The 17,259-nt window shown below is 44.5% G+C and overlaps 2 protein-coding genes across 2 annotated transcripts in view; both read right to left on the reverse strand.

The window, feature by feature from the left end:
- TNFSF10 (TNF superfamily member 10) overlaps nt 1-17,259 on the reverse strand; it is a 407,659-nt gene that overhangs the window by 207,808 nt on the left and 182,592 nt on the right. The window lies entirely within an intron of this gene.
- Nucleotides 1-17,259, reverse strand: part of LOC137425971 (muscleblind-like protein 2a) — a 47,760-nt gene that overhangs the window by 2,365 nt on the left and 28,136 nt on the right. Inside the window, exons 5-8 of the mRNA XM_068114693.2 lie at nt 14,295-14,348; nt 12,599-12,728; nt 12,327-12,356; nt 8,217-8,299 (exon numbers count right to left, since the gene is read on the reverse strand). Of these exons, the coding sequence (XP_067970794.1) occupies nt 8,217-8,299; nt 12,327-12,356; nt 12,599-12,728; nt 14,295-14,348 (297 nt within the window). The remainder of the gene's footprint in view (nt 1-8,216; nt 8,300-12,326; nt 12,357-12,598; nt 12,729-14,294; nt 14,349-17,259) is intronic.

Genomic DNA, 17,259 nt, shown 5'->3' on the forward strand with positions numbered 1-17,259 from the left:
CCTCCTATGGTATCCATGGAAATCTCCATGCATGGCTTGCGGACTTCCTCTGGTCGTAGTCAACGTGTGGCCCTGAATGGATTTCTCTCATCTCCCCTTCCTCTTCAGGCTGGAGTTCCCCAAGGCAGTGTGCTGGGCCCTGTGCTTTTTCTGGTCTTTATCAATGATCTCTCCAACTCTCTGGAAAATCCTCTCTATCTCTTTGCTGATGACTCCACTCTCTGCCGCTCCATTCCTCTTCCCTCAGATCGGAGGTCTGCAGCCTCCTCACTCACTGAAGACCTGGACAAAATCACAGACTGGTCAAACAAGTGGAACATGTCTTTCAATCCTGACAAATCTCACTCTCTTACTATGTCTCTCCGAAAAGAGCGACTGGACAACCCTCCCATCTACTTTCTCAACAATCCTCTCCAAGAAGTTCTGTCGCTCAAGCTTTTGGGTCTCACTATCTGCCATGATCTTTCTTGGGAAAACCACATTTCCAAGCTGGCCTCCAAAGCCAGTCGCCGACTGGGCATCCTCCGTCGTGCGAAGTCCTTCCTCGGCACACCTGAGCTCCTCACCACATACAAGGCTTTCATCCGCAGCTCAATGGAATACTGTTCTCCCCTATGGGCTGGTGCTCGTGCCTCACACCTGGCTCGGCTTCACGCTGTTGAATCCAAAGCTTTCAAAATCATTGGAATCTCCCGCGATGAAGCTATCTCTGAGGGCCTTTCACTCACTCACCGCAGGCAGGTAGGTGGTCTTTTACGGACAAGAAATCTCTGTGCTCTGTCCCCCAAATATTCCTACAGGTCGCACAAGATCTGCCAGCAACCCTCTGATGGTTAAACTGCTGAAATCTCGGCTCTCTGCTCACCTTCACTCTTTCATTCCTCTTTTCTCCCGCCTCTGGAACAAACTCCCCCACTCCCTTCAATCCCACTCCTCCCTCCAGGTCTTTAAAACAGCTGTTCACCACCATCTCTTATCTTCCCCCATCCAAAACCTTGATCTTTTCTACCCCCACTAATTCACCCCAGATCCACCTTGTTTGAAATTCCAACTTCTTTCCTGGAAGTCCTGGCAGTGTCCATATGTTTATACCTCTCCCACCCCCCCTCCCCCCTTCACATGCCTCCCCCCCAAAGCCCTCTCCCTCCCACAGATCTCTCGATGTCTCCATGTCTCTCGGTCCCTGCTCTCAAATGTTGTGTTTGTGTCCTTCCCCCTCTCTCCCCATCTTGTCTACCGCTCCCGATGTTATTTGTTTTATGTGTCTGTTTGTCTTTCTGTGTGATTAATGTTCGCTCTTTCACGAGCCACGATATTGTATACAAACAAACAAACAAAAAAAAGAAAAAAAAAAGACCGCTAGGGCCATAGCAGTGTGGGCAAGGTGGAGATCAGGATCGAACATGGTGCAGGTAGGAGAACTTCAAGGGACCAGAGACCGCTAGGGCCATAACATAGTGTGGGCAAGGTGGAGATCAGGATCCAACATGGTGCAGGTAGGAGAACTTCAAGGGACAAGAGACCGCTTGGGCCATAACATAGTGTGGGCACGGTGGAGTTCAGGATCCAACATGGTGCAAGTTGGAGAACTTCTAGGGCCAAGAGACCGCTAGAGCCATAACATAGTGTGGGCAAGGTGGAGTTCAGGATCCAACATGGTGCAGGTAGAACTTCTCGGGCCAAGATACCACGAGGGCCATAACATAGTGTGGGCAAGGTGGAGTTCAGGATCCAACATGGTGCAGGTAGGAGAACTTCTAGGGCCAAGAGACCGCTTGGGCCATAACATAGTGTGGGCAAGGTGGAGTTCTGAATGGTAAGGTAAGGCTGTTAGATTTCAAGAAGGCAAACTTTTAGGGTATGAGAGAGTTTGGTTCTCTAGATTGGAACACATTCAGTATTAGAGAAAGTGACAACCTCCAAGGAGCAATTCATTGTGTAGGACGCAGAGTAGGTATATTCCAGCGAGGTGTAGTTTAGGAAAAGATTATTAACACCACAGGTGAAGGGTCGAGGCCAAAAACCAACAGGGCCTCCGTGGGTAGAAAAGCAAATAAAGAATATGGGGAAATATAATAAAGATGGGGTGCTGCAGATGATTGGCCAACAGAAAGATAAAGAGGGGTGAGTGGCTTCAGGGAAGTTTGCAGACAAACAAGAACTATTCCAGATGGAATCAACGGTGAAAACTATTGGCCTTGAAAGGCCTCCCGGAATCTTGTGCTCGGTGCAGCTCCAGGTACAAATTGGCAGAGAAGGGGGCCAGATGATGAGGCAGCCTCTCCAAGGTGCCACACCCGGCGACACAACATTCCCGGATGCAGGCGCAACAATGGATTGTTGCTGTTCAGGCTCTGACATGACAGGCAGAATCGGAGGTTTGAGGAGACTGCCGTGATGGTAGGCAATGTGGTCCTGATGTCAACGGACTACCCGGCCATCATGCAAGCGTATTGTATACAACAGTGGCCCTGGTTTGTCGATGATGTCACCGGGCAACCGAACAGCACCGGTGCCAAAGTTGCCGGAGAACACTGGATCTCAAGTGTGAACTTCTGGTTAAGTTGGCCCTGGTACACTCTAAGGAGTCCAGACGACACATATTATTTCAGACAGTCCAGGTTGGTCCTTAGGTGTCGTTTCATCAGTACTTCTGATGGGGTTACTCCTGTCGTATCATGAGAGGCAGTAGTACAATACTTGTAGAATAGAGCCTGGTTTCAAGGTTTCCATCCTGCAGTTTGCGTAGTACAGACTTGATGATGCCGACTGATGGTTCAGGCAGGCCATTTCAAGCTTGGTGTTGTGGGCTGACAGACTTGTGTTCAATACCATTCCTACGTGTGAATTCGGCAAATTCCGAGCTTGAGAAGTATGCAGCATTATCAGCAATGATAACTCTGGGCAAGCTGTGTGTAGCAAAACAAAGTCTCAGTTTATCTATGGTTCCAGCTGGTGGAGTACCTTGTTTTGCATAAGCGTCAATCCGCTATCGGTGGCCATCGGTGATGATGCGTACCATCTGACCATTCATTAATCCAGCATAGTCCAACTGAACTCGATGCCACGGTTCATTGGGCCATTCCCAGGGATGCAGCAGTGCCTTCGCTGATGCATTCCTGGTGCTTTGGCAGGGATAGCAATGTGACATGCACTGTCCAATATCAGTGTCTAGATTTGGCCACAATACATTTGACATCTTCACTATTCCAGGGTGACACTCATGGAGTTCTTCCATTACCCTAGGACAAAGATGATGTGGGATTACTGAACGGGAGCCTAACAATATGCACACACTGTCCACACTGAGTTCATTTCTACATACCATGTAGGGGGCATAGGCAGGGTCCCAATCGGGTAGCGACTGCCATCTGAGCTGTACAGCTTGGAGAACTCTGGAAAGGACTGGATCACTTCTGGTGTAGGTGTAGATCTGGTTGGCATTGACAGGACAGTTCTCCAGATGATCCATCAGGGCAATCACACTGCCAGGCAGTGGTGGGTTGGTGATGAAAGTTAAAGTGGTAGATGACTAATGACATCTGCGTTGGCAATGGCATATCCGGATTATACTGAATGCTGTAGTCGTAAGTAGCGAGCAGCAACGACCATCGTATCAGTGCCAGTCAATGCATTGAAATTCCCCAAGACTATAAGAGTATTGTTGCGGATATGAGGATTGTATTTTTTTTATTGTGTTGTATTGTAGTAAATTGTTGTGAATTATTGCTTAAGTCTGGACCCTCCTGCCTCCAGTGTTGTATAAAGGTCAAAGGGCGTTCCCGTAGTTAATTCCATAAAGCATACACGTTAGCCAATCATAGATTTCCCCCTGGTTGATAGTTAGATCTTTATTATGTGTATTAGGGTAAGGCCTTGTCTTCCATTAAGATGACACTCCATTGCACCAAGTGAAATAGATAGATTCCTTTCATTCTTCATTCCCACTCCCAAAACTTTCATTGCCAAGCCTCAATTGCCAATTACATCCCCTCCAAAACCACCATTGAACATGTGCTCGGATCGGGGAAGAAAGGCGGGTCCCCACCTCGTCATAGAGGGGAGGAGTGAGTCAGCCCCACTCAACCAACCACGAACAAGGGGTTGGACTTGGAGAGGGTGTGGAGAGAAACATCAAGGAGGTTCGCGAAGGTTGAGGGGCGGGGCCTATATAACCCGCCGCGGGACGCTCCCCAAGCAGATGAGCTTTGACAAGAGTACATTGAGATCACCCAAGGAAGCTTTGTACACAGCAACGGCTGATCAAGTGGGCCGATGTTTGTGCCTGAGCTGGTGCTTTTCCGAACAGAGTCCGAGGCTGGCATGTGAGCAAAAGAACATAGAGAACATTAAGGAGATCATCATCCAGGGAAGCACAAAGCCTGTTGTAGTCCTGGCAAAGCACGCGACGTCCACAGCAGCAGCAGCAGCAGCGGCGGCCACAGCAGCAACAACACTCAACAGCCGCTTGGGGCCGGGACGGCGGTTTTGAGCAGGGCCGCGAAGGAACGGCGGCTGCTAAACGCGCCGATCGTGCTGCAGGACCCCTAGGACCTTCCTTTCCCTCCAGCCATCCACCTCCTGCCTTTCCATCCTTTTGGTGTACGTGAGTTTGTTCTGTTTGTTTTGTCCCTGGGTAGTTAATTAAGCTCGTATAAGCTAGCGTTGCACTGTGTCTCTAAAATCTTCTGTATATAATTTTATTATCTTTCCTTCTCCTTGGTTTTTTTGAGCCTGTAAATAGCAAATAAATTATATTCGTATTTCCAACCTTTTTGTCTGCTTCTTCTTCACATCCGTGTCGCCTTAGTCTTTTCCCTATTGAATATCTGTGGCGCGATCCGGCCAACGTTCGGGAATCGGGTTAGTCGGGGTAACTGTACGACCGCGGGGCCATCCGCTCGGCAAACACAACATCTTATCCGCGGGCCGTAACAGTATCTTGCCTGGGATGCAGATCAACCATTGACTCGAGCTTGGCATATAATGTCTCCTCAGTGAGATCATTCTCCTCAGTCAGAGCATATACAGAGACCAGGGAAATGACACCCATAGAGTGACGAATCCTCAGTTTCATAATTGACAGGTGTTACCTCGATTACCATTGGAGCCAGCTTGTTGGACACAGCTACAGCAACTCCCTGGGAATGGTGACCATCAGAGCGACCAAAACCAGTAGTAGGTGTAGCCACCACTTTGATCTCACCATACCTAGTTTCCGAATCCAAAGTGCTGCAATACTGATGTTCAGACGATGGAGTTCAGATGAGAGCAGAGACAGGTGATCATCCTCTCTTAGAGTGAGGACATTCCAGGAACCCACCCGAAGGGACCACCTCAGGTTAACCTGAGGAGACTGCTGTCTGGTGGATAACACCTTTGCACCACTTCCACACACACCACCACAACCTGAACCAGCAGGGTTGCCCTGTGGTTTCCCTCCCTAACATCAAAGAATGGGGATCCCGAAGGCTTTACCCCAGTCCCGTCATCAAGTGAGTTGCCCTGCGAAGGGCAGTTTCTCAGGAGGTACTCCACTGAGCGGATTCTTCTGGGTTAGATTTGTGTTTTTCGTGTATGTTGCAGAATGAAATGTTTTACGGTGGCCGGGATGCAAATCCTGCCACTAACCTCCTAGGAATGGCTAATCCAACCGCAGAAGAATGGCGGACACAGTTGGGTACCGGACACAAGGATGACCATTGGCTCACGAGGAGTCTGTTCAATCGACTCCAAAAGCCATTGATATAGTGTCCTTGGCTTGGGCATTTTTTATGATTTGTTCTCCATCCCAGTTGAGTGGACATCTTCTTAGCCATTCCAATGAGCCCTCTTTGTCTATGCCCAAACTTGTTTTTTTTTATCTCCCTGCTCCTTCATCGTTCTCTCCATTATTGTTGTGGCTCTGGTTAATACGGTTGATATGCAACACATCGCCTGCATGAGTAACACCAGTATTACACTTTACAGCTCGGTCGAGATTAAAACCAAAGTCAGACAGCTCAGAGGTGAGTACACATAAGTCTAGGCTATTCTGCCAGAATAATCATTGTGTGTGTCGTTGGTTGTTATCTTCATTTGTGGGTTTCAGGAGGTGGAACAGAGTCCTCCCAGGACCCAAAGTATCCACCTCCGCTTCGGTAAGGGATCACAGTTCATGGACCAAGCTGTTCAACTTTTTCATAGTTTTGTTCCAAGGGCTCTTTTCAGGATCGTCACCTAACCCCGGATTTCCTCCAGTTGTAGTTAATTTGTGGTAATATTCCCGGGGATGTTTTTTAAAATCTCAGTGAGGTTCTTCTTTATCATTCCTGTTACTCCAATCATCACTGGTACACTTTCGATGTTCTTCAGCTTCCAAGATCTCTTGGCCTCATTTTTGAGGTCCTGGTATTTGGTCATTTTCTTGATTTCTGTGTTGTTTAGGCTAAAATCGCTGGGTACTGATATCTCAATCAGCAATGCTGGCTTTTCCTTTTTGTCCCTGAGTACAATGTCCGGACGCAATGCTTTGTTTTCTTTGTTCACGCTTGATGGAATCATCAGGTCGTACGTGAGCATGACGTCCTCATTTTCAATGATTGCCCTTGTTTCGTGTTTCCATGAATTTTCTGGTACTGGGATGTTTACATTTTTGCAGATATGCCAATGAATCACTTTGCATACTTTGTTGTGCCGTTGTGTGTAAAGTTGTTCTGATAATAGTTTTTTACATCCCGAGAGCAGGTGGCTAGTACTTTCTGTTTCTGTCTTGCAGAATCTACACTTGTCTGTCTGGCTCAGTTCCGCCATCTTTTAAAATCCATTGGTGTAGTGTCCTTCATCGTGGGCATTTATTATGATTCATTCGCCGTCCCAGTTGAGCTGACCTTTTCTTAGCCATTCCAATGAGCCTTATTTGTCTATCCCCACTCTGTCCAATTCTTTTTTGTATTTCCCTTCTCTTTTGTCATTCCCCCAGTTCTTGGTGTATATTTCTTGATATTTCTTTCTCTACATTTCTTTTGTCTTTTTTGCAATTGTTGGGGCTGTATTTGTTGCTGTTTCGTTTTCCTGTGCGGCATCTTCTATTCACACCTGTTTTTGGAAATTCTTTGCAAGGTGAGTTAGGGGTACCTTTTTAGGTTTGTTGTGTTCATGTTTGTGTGTGTGTGTGCGCTTGTGTCTGTGTTTCCAGGGCATAACTTTTTCTTACCATTTGAGCCTCTGTCATCAAATCTTCAACTCTTATTATGAGAATTTGGAGAAGACTAATTGATAATTGAGTCAAAATGTCAAAGGGAAAAGCCACAGTGAGTACAAATAGGCCTTATCAGCACATCTGCTGTGGTGTCAGTGTGAGACGGCTCGGTTTTGTAAACGCTTCCGTGTTTCTTCATTTATATTATCATCTGAGCTTTATTGTGTCTGTCCTGGCCATAACTTTATTTTTATTTTTTTATAATTTGAACTTTTGTCATCAAATTTTCATCAAACTTTTACTATGAGAAAATGGAAAACACGAATTAATTAAATTTACATTTTTTTATCTCTTGTTTTCATTAACTCTAGTTTGAGGACAAATCAGATGCGGATTGTCTTTGCATTTTGAGATGCTTTCTCGTATACCTATTGCGGCAAACATTTGAACCTTTACTTTTCCGGTTGCTTTTAACTCACCGACATGGATTATTTTCTATAAACACACACACACACACACACATATATATATATATAACCAGAAAAGGACATGTTAGCCAATTTAACAGCTCCCTTTAGCTGCCTTGTCTGAGTTTGATTCCCAACCAGACAATAACCGGGGTCATATTGGTGTTTGGCATGATGTTGCATCAATGAATACACTTTCTTTAAAAGAGGATGTTAAGCTGGCATTTTCATCTGCTAGTACTTGTGTGTTCATGATAAACCTCTCAAAATACCCTTTGAAAAAAGCTAACTGTGTGCCAGTCCTTCAGTGAAAAATATAATTTCTACTATCATCTACAGGTGGCACTGCATCTGCCACATAAATACACCCATAAATGATGCAAACCCTCAGCCATGTGTTGCCGACACATAAATGAATGATAAATAAATTGCAAATGGTCTGGGAAAGGAAAGCATTATGAATTATAAAAGTGATGACAGTCATGTCATATGCAATAGTTTATAGTAATGTCTTATCTCAGAACAATCTGATCTTCAATGGCATTGTGCAAAGGATAATAAAATTACACCTGATTGGTGGAGCCAAGAGGGGCCAAGTGGGCATTGGCAGGTGTTGACACTGCAGCCATGCCGCCACCCGGAATCATAGGAACTTGCAGTCATCATGGAAAGAAAAAATACGTCATAAAATTTTTCAATAAGTAAAAGGGATCTGTTTCCAATCAAAATCGATTTTAAAGTGAAAACAACAACTATTTACTCTTCAGATATTTGTTTGCATCCAGGAAGGTACAAGGATGAATAGTAAAAAAGGGTTTTCACAGTAATTGAAAGCATTGTTCTCTTATACATTGTTCTCTTATACATTGTTCTTTTATACATTGTTCTTTTATACATTGTTCTTTTATACATTGTTCTTTTATACATTGTTCTCTTATACATTGTTCTCTTATACATTGTTCTCTTATACATTGTTCTTTTAATTGCAAGTTGAAGATGTCTTCGTATAATTCCTTGAGTGGCGGGAAGTAGGCAGACATTTGCCTTTCCCGTCCTAACCTTACTGCCCTTCCTGGCAAACTGTTTATTTATTTTTGGATAAAGTGGGAAAGCTCGTAGAGGAGCGAGAACACAGAATGGATCAGGATGGAACAAATCAAAAAAGAACAGCAGGAAGAGAGAAGATTGGTGGGGTTAAAGGGGACTAACACCACTGTTGAGGGACAAAATAGGGAGACTTGGAGAAATAAGGGATGTGGGGATGAATGAGGGCAAGGGGAGGACACAAGGGGTCAATAAGATGGATACATCTGCAAACTCTCAAGCACAGAAGTGGAAAGAAAAATTGCAAACTTGGAAAGAGGTGGGTTTGGGAAGGGTTAATGGGGGTAGAAATTATCATGGTTGTGGATGGGGGATGACCTAAGATGGTGGTGAATAGCTGTATTTTAGCCCTGGAGGGGCGAATGAGATTGAACAGACTAAGGTAGTTGGCTCCACAGGTGAGAGGAAAGAGGATTAAATGAGTGGATGTGAGTCTGGATTTTTGGAGTTTCACCAGAATGGAGTTACTGGCAGACCCAGAGAAACTCAGCTTCATCACAGTAGATTCAAATGATTTTGAAGTACAGTACTTGGTTTCCATTGTGTCAAGCTGAGTGAGGTGGGGGTGCCAGCCCAAAGCGGAGAGCACTGCTCCATAAAGCACTAGATGAAAGGTCTTGTTTGTGTATACAGACTTGGCATTTAATATGGAATATTTATTTTTTCTTGACTTGGGTTTACTTTCTTAACTCAGTATATCAATCTAGTGAGTTTCTTTTACACTTTGGTGATTTATTTGTTAAAAGAACCATGTCACTGATTGTCTGTCACAGCAAGAAGTCAACAACAGGATTATATCACAGGTGGCGTGGCAAAATGTACGGACAGGTGCATTTGATGATTGGCTTCACAGTCGGGTATGCAAGGGTTGTTGCGTTCTGTATTAGTGGAAAACGACTGCTGCACGTCTCCAAAAGTTATTGCCGCTTCCTGTGGAGATGGTCCGTCAACTCGACAATGCTGTTTGTCATGGAGTGGTGGCTTTACGAAATTACGGCATGAAACAGCGTGCTATTGCTCGGCAGTATGGCATCACTCAAGGTCAGGTGTCAAAGATCCTGAAACGAAATGCTCAGAGGGGTGTCCCTACTCCAATACCGAGGCCAGGACGTCCCCACAGAACCACAAGGAGGGATGATCGCCAGCTGCACCGGTTAATTCCGCAATGGCCGTACCAAGTCAGCTAATCGGCTTAGGGCTGAGTGGCAGCAACTGACAAATGTGCCTGTATCCAGAAGGCTAGTCAACCAACGACTGGTTCATGCAGGCTATCGTGCCAGGCGTCCCCTGAGAAAGCCACGCCTGACCAGACAACACCGCCAGCGCCGATTGCAGTGGGCCAGAGAGCACCGTCAATGGCAGCCAGGACACTGGAATCACGTGATCTTCAGTGACGAGTCTAGATTTCTGGTCTATCGTCAAGATGGCCACGTCCGAGTGCGCAGACAAGTGCATGAAGCCTACAACAAAGATTGTATAGTGCCAAGAGTCCAAGCTGGAGGTGGTGGGGTGACCGTTTGGGCTGCTTTTCATGCAGGGGGCAAAACTGACCTGGTTGTTCTGAATGGAAACCTGAACCAGTTCAAACACAGTGCCATTCTGGAAGAAACATTGCTTCCATTTGCTCGTGCAGCCTTTCGAGGAAACTTTGTCTTCCATGATGACAATGCACGGCCTCATCGTGCTCGCATGATCCAACACTTTCTTGCTGACCGTGGTGTAGAGCATATGGAGTGGCCTGCCATGTCCCCCGGATATGAATCCGATAGAGAACTTGTGGGCAGAATTAACGCGTCAAATTGACCACTTGGACCAGCAGCCGACCTCTGTGCGTGAATTGCAGCAGGCTATTGTCACTGCATGGCAAGCGATTCCTGTCCAAACCTTGGCAAATCTCGTGAACAGTATGCCTCGACGTGTACGTGCTCTCCTGAATGCTCGTGGGGGTTACACGAATTACTGAACTGTAATTTTACTGTCCGTAATCCCAGTCGTAATTTAACTTTTGTTTTTGTTAAAAAATTTTTTGGCTAATGTGCAAAATCAAGACATACTTCTGGAAAACGTACAAAAGTTTAACACAGTACTGTCCATGAATTGAGTTCGATATCAGTTTACATCACTTTCAAGGATCAATTTATTTGTTTCGAAATGTCAAATGTGGTTTTTGTTTCTTTTAAAGGTCACATTAACAAAATCTAGAATAATTTCAACATAATTCCAATGAACTTTTGGTTCTAAGACATCTTGAAAAGTAAGTTCACCCCCACAAAAAAAATATTCCATATTAAATGCCAAGTCTGTAAAAGCTCAGGTGTGCCCAATAAAGACTTTTTGCATGACTAAGGATGCCCAGTTGGTGACTGGCTTTGGATGCCACCTTAGATATGTGGTTTGCTCAAGAAAAATCATGGCTGATGGCAAGGCCCTAAAGTGAGTGACCCCTTCAAAAGGATTGTTAAGGTAGATGGGCAGGTTCACCAGACGGTCTCTTTGGAGAGACAGAGTTAGGGTGTGAGATTTATCAGGATTGAAAGACGTATTCCAAGTATTGGATCAACACATGATTCTATTAAGGTCTGAAGAGAGGGATGAGGCTGCAGCCTGCTTATCTGAAGGACGAGGGATGTTACGGCAGAGGATTGAGTCATCAGCACAGAGACAAAGGCGGCTTTTCCAGAGTCATAAATATCGTTGATGAAAATTAGGAATAGGACTAGGCCCAAAACACTGCCCTGGGGCACTCCAGTCTTGACAGGGACAGGAGATGAAATGATTCTGTTGAGAATCACATGTTTGCAATGAGAGTCGAGAAAATCAGTGATCCATGAGTGGAGTTGTCCACACCTGATTGGTGAGGGCCACAGGCAAAGAGTTTGGATAGCAAGGCGGGTGCCAGACTATCGAAAGCTCGAGATATGTCTTGAGAGATGGCCCTGATGTCATGACTGATATGGAGGGCTTTCATCCATTGTTGGAAGAGCAGAATCAGCCTGTCCAGGGTAGAATGACCGGGTGTGAATCCGAACTGATGGTCTGAGATCGGGAAGTTGGAGAAAAGGAAGGATTTGATGTCAACTGTAACCATTACCTTGCTGATGACTGAAAGTAATCTAATGGGGTCGTAGTTGAGGGGATCTGGTGTTATGCCATATTTATTTAATACAGTGATATTGGCTGACTTCCAAGCAAATGGAAGGTGACCGTGGGCAAATTATAGGGTGAACAGAGGGAGGATGTGCAAGAGCAGCAGAGCAGGCTTTTAGGACATGTGTGCTGATACCGTCCAGTCCAGTTTCAGAATCAGAGTCGAGTATTTACAGAAAAACGTTACTTTAAATATGAGATTCTCCCTGAGTAATTTTTTAAACCCTCTTTCATTTCTGTTTCTCCTTTAATTTACCTTTCCTCTGTACCCTCAAACCGCCACCCCTCCCCCTCCCACCCCCCCAACCACCACAGATTATATCATCCTTCACCAGTTCACAATCGCCATGAGAACTAAATTACACAAAAGCAATTTCTCCAAGTGGAGTTCCGGGGTGTTATGGTGTGAAGGAAACCGACGTGCTTACCAAAACTTGCAGCTGGTGCCATATAGAACACTGCAGGGTATAAAGGAAGCACAGGTCAGCGGGACTCCAGGCGTCATCATGCAATACATGTACACAAACGGGACTTTGTGCGAGCAGCGTTCACAGGTACAAGGCGTTATCATACAATAAAGGAAGTACTTGAAAAAATAAATCAAGAAATGTAAAACTTTTAAAATGTCATCTTAACAAGTAAAGCAGCCGATGCTTGTGGAAAGTCTTGGGGTTTTTCGTGACAAAAAAAGGTGCGTTACCTGGAGGCATGACTGCAGGTGAAAGCTGTGGAAGAGGTGCCGAAGGGAGCCAAGCTTGGTAGGGTAACATGGCCGCCTTTTCTAGTGCCATGCGCTTTGCCAGCGGGGCAAGCATCGTGGCGGGTATGCCCTTGGAGAGTCAAATCGAGATAATAAGGCAATTGAGGAAGGGGATGTTATAATAATAATTATAATTATTATTAATGATGTACAACAGAACCCAGAGACGGGGGTGATTGATAAAACAATTTTAAAATCTTTCCATTATATGTGCAATTACTATACAAATCGTCTTCATAAAGTAGCATTTGGGCCATCTATTTATTACGTATGCAAATATGGAAAGTTTGATCCCCTGCTCTCTTTCCTTATACTAGGGCATGCCCGTACTATATCTATATCTAAAATTATATCCCCCCCTCTATTTACATGAAATGGTTTGGTCCATGAAATGTTTTGGTCCATTCGCAACGCCAAAGCGAACGGCGAACGCTTTACATGAAATGGTTTGGTGCATGAAATGTTTTGGTCCATTCGCAACGCCAAAGCGAACGGCGAACGGCTTGCGAGTACAGTGACAATCCCCCCGGGGTTTTTATTAGTTTTAAAACATAGTTTAACGCCAACATAGCGCCAACATAGTTTGCAAACGTGAAATAAATGAATACGCTCTCAAATGTGCCATCCGAGGCAGAGTGTGTCCGCCACGTTCGGCACACGCGATAGCTCGCTGCTCTCTGATTGGTTGAATCGTTTTTTGGACATAGCTCGGTAAGTAATTGTCCGATTAATATGAAACCTTGAAAAGGCACATCCTCGGGTCCCCAGCAATATACCTGGCAAGTTTCAAGTATATCGGACCCGTGGTTGTCGAGAAACAGCGGTCACAGACAAACAAACGTACAAACGTACAAACAAACACACAGAGATTACTGGAATTATAGATAGATACACGAGCCAAACTCTCCCTGCACACTACTTACCCCAACCTCACCGTGTGAACGTAATACATAGATGGCCCCAAACGCTGCAATAGGCATTACAAGGTTACGTTTTAAAGGATTAATATGGTACCATATGGGTAATTGCAATGCATTCGTAGCAATTTTGATTTAAAAAAAAAAGAAATTTAGATAGTAATCAGGTAACAATGGTCTATTTCCATTATTGAACATAATATTGAAATAGCGAGTGAATACATATTTGTCTTGAGATGAATTTTTACAAACTGGATGGAAATAGACCATCCTGCGTTTGTGTTGATACTGACGACACTTTAAAGTATTTAAAGTCTGTCTGTCTGCAGCTGAGACAGCAATCATTGGAATTGGCCATATGTACCACATGACTAAACGTAATCTCGCAAGTTTAAATTTCAATGTAACTTGTGTATGGGAGTTAAAAAAAAAAAATTCACTAACTATTGCTGAAGCAGAATGCAGCCAATCACTATGTGATGGCCAGGATAACAAAAGCAAACCAGTGGCACGAGCAATAAAGCAATGGCTTTTTCAAATGGAACCCAAGTGGTTTAAATACTAGGCCAATAAAACACAATGCCCTCTAATTGCCCATTGCAGTTCACGTTGTATCAAAATGGAAACAAAATGCAGATTCATATATATGAACTCGAATGTGAAAATATCCAAAAGACAATGCATTAAACAATGAAAATAAGAAAAAAAGTATCAAATACCATGTCAAGCGTTGCTTCGAATGGTCGCTTCAGGGATTTCACAGCTGACTGGGTCTTGTGTTTGACCAGGGAGGGGTGAGCACATGACAGCAATGGGCCAATAAGGAGCAAGCGCAGGAACACAAGGAGGAAGCACAAAGGCAGTGCATTGTGGGTCTGACAGTAAAAACCAACACGCACGACTCAAACCAATCAAAAAATAAACAAATGTTGCGCGGACCAATCAGCTTGTAGCATGGCTGCGAGGCATGGGGAGGGTCAGGGGTCAGGACGCAATGGTTTTGTCACATGGTATCGGTGTCACTTTTGCGTCTGTGTCACTATTGGGCCTAACGTCACCAAACACTAGTATAAATCTGTTCATATTACTCAAAGATTCTTTATCCAATGAGTGCTAAAATGTGATTAGGTTCACCTTCATGAACACCATGAAACATTTTAGCTTGAAAAGATGGCTGAACATGTGTCCAGGCGAACCTTTTACATGCACAAGGCAACAGAAATGGCTTTCGGGCATTTCAAAGACGGACAAACAAACAAATAAAGGCAAAATTGGGAACGAAGTTTTTTTTGATTTTTTTTTTTTAACTAGAATTATTCACAAATAACATTGAACACAATTTTTTATTTAAAACTTTTGTTTTCAGACCGTCCACAGTGTCACTAGGTCCGTTAGGTGATGGGTTTGGAGATTGGCGTTGAGCGAAGATGATTGGCTCTCCAAGCGATGTCAGCTTTGGATCAAAGAAGCACTAAAGCAACAGATCAACAAACACGAGTTCATGCATGCTCCTGGATACTGCTCAGCTTCCTGCAGTCAACCAATAGACATCTTGGATTTAAACCTCGATGTGAGGCTAAGCTATCCAGCCGAAGGTATTATTATGCCAAACAAAATGCGGCTAAATATGCTTAAATGGATCAAGGAGTAAAGAAACGGTAAAAATGGAGGGGAAAAAAGGGATAAGAATACTGGTTAAAGGAACCCTGATGTGCCGTTTGTGAACACCGGAATTGTAAGCCGAGGAAGGGGTAGTGAGATGCAATGATCGGATACAGTAGGACAAAAAGAGGTGGAGTATAAAATGAGAGAACGTACTTACACCGTCATGTGAAATAAGCTTATAATTGGGGAAAAGACAAACGTATTTTGATGAAGTTGTGCACAAACAATGACCTGAAAAGGGGAAGCGTGGAAGGCGGCATGTTCAACATTGGACGATATTTTTGTGCTAACTGCATTTATTCGACTTGACTTTGGCGTGCAGAGAGCTTGAGTAATCTGGGAGCAATGTATGAACAACACGCGCAGCCAGGTTAGTAGCAAAGGCGAGCGGTGGAAAGACAGAAAAATAGAAAAAATGAGAGGAGAGAGAGAGAGAGAAAGAGAGAGAGAGAAAAAGAGAGATAGAGAGAGAGAGAGGAAGAAAGAGAGAGAGGAAGAGAAAGAGAGAGAGAGAGGAAGGAAGAGAGAAAGAGAGAGAGAAAAAGAGAGACAGAAAGAGAGAGGAAGAGAAAGAGAGGAAGAGAGACAAAGGAAGAGAGAGAGAGAGGAAGAGAGAGAGAAAGAGAAAAAGAGAGAGAAAGAGAGAGAGGAAGAGAGAAAAAGGAAGAGAAAGAGAGAGTAAGAGAGGAAGAGAGAAAAAGATCTGAAGAATTCCTTCAGCTGACTGCCTGATTCATTAGTCATCTGCATCATCTGCTGGGAACTGTCCATCATTGAGGTTTTGATCCTTCAGTCCCAGAACCTCTCTGAACTTGGGTCCACAACATTAGTTGCATCGGAAGGTAATCCAATCGAGTTGAAAGAGAGAGAGAGAGAGAGGAAGGAGGTGGAGGAGGGTGTAGATAGATAGATGTAGATGGGCAAAGACCCGCTTTAGGCCTCAAGGCTGGAGCAAAGTGGAGGGGACGGGGAGCCAGGGCAGGCCATGAGGAGCCAGGGTGTTCAATGGGAGGAAGGAAAACATGGTTTGAAGGGTGCGAGGGCAAAATGAAATGGTATACAGGTTAGAGGGTGACTGCCATCTGTTACGGGGAGAGACACGAACATGCATTAACAAACATTATGATAAGAAAAGTATTTGTGACTTGACAACAGACACTTGTGGGAGAAACAAGTGCAGGTACCAAATACAACGTCATCAACAAAGCAACCTGTGAAAATGCTGCATTGAAATAATGACATTATTCAATGAATATCACATGAGCTGCAGTAACATATTGATGGCATGTAGTCAGTGGATGCCCAAGATGATCACCTGCACTTTAGGTACGCTGACAATGTTTAAGGTTTCTGATTTGCCTTATTGGGATAATGAGAATCCCTTTTATAGAAAACTATGAAATTCCTTACAACTCTGCTCCATGCAGTCAGTCCTCATGTGATTTGATGGCTCAAACATGGGGGTGACTGGGAAAGATGGGCTCGGTCGATGGATTCCACCGAAGACTGACCAAGTAAAGTATTTAAATAACGTTTCTGAACCGACAGTGCCAAAATTAAAACTGCTCAATCGAAGGAATCCGGTCATTGGTCGAGGCCAGAATATTATTTGATTTGCATGGGCCAACTGGCAGGAACTTCAATCTGCCCGCTCACAAAATTATTGGGCTTCCGTCTCCATAGCACCTGATATTGATTCCGTCTCAGAATACTTTCACAAAAGCCAACCTTTCTCTCATGCCCTGGTTTATTCTATCCCGCCTGTGGTTTTCCGATCTATCCTTGAGCTAGTAGTAGACCCGAGTACACTGAATCCTGTGCGGAGGCAGCTGCAGTCAAACAGCTTGACTTGATCATTCCGTAAGACTGGCAACAACTGTTTCTCCATCCCGAGGCATGCCAGAAGGCCTCATCTCGCAAATCTCAATACTGAACTCTCCAACGTGTCTCCTTCTTCCAAGTCATGGTGGTGCCTTGTCAATTATGTCTCTGGTGTATGGTCCACCTCTCCATTCCATC

This window comes from Myxine glutinosa, chromosome 4 (assembly GCF_964187855.1).
Source record: "Myxine glutinosa chromosome 4, kmMyxGlut1.1, whole genome shotgun sequence".
Taxonomy (NCBI): Eukaryota; Metazoa; Chordata; class Myxini; order Myxiniformes; family Myxinidae; genus Myxine; species Myxine glutinosa.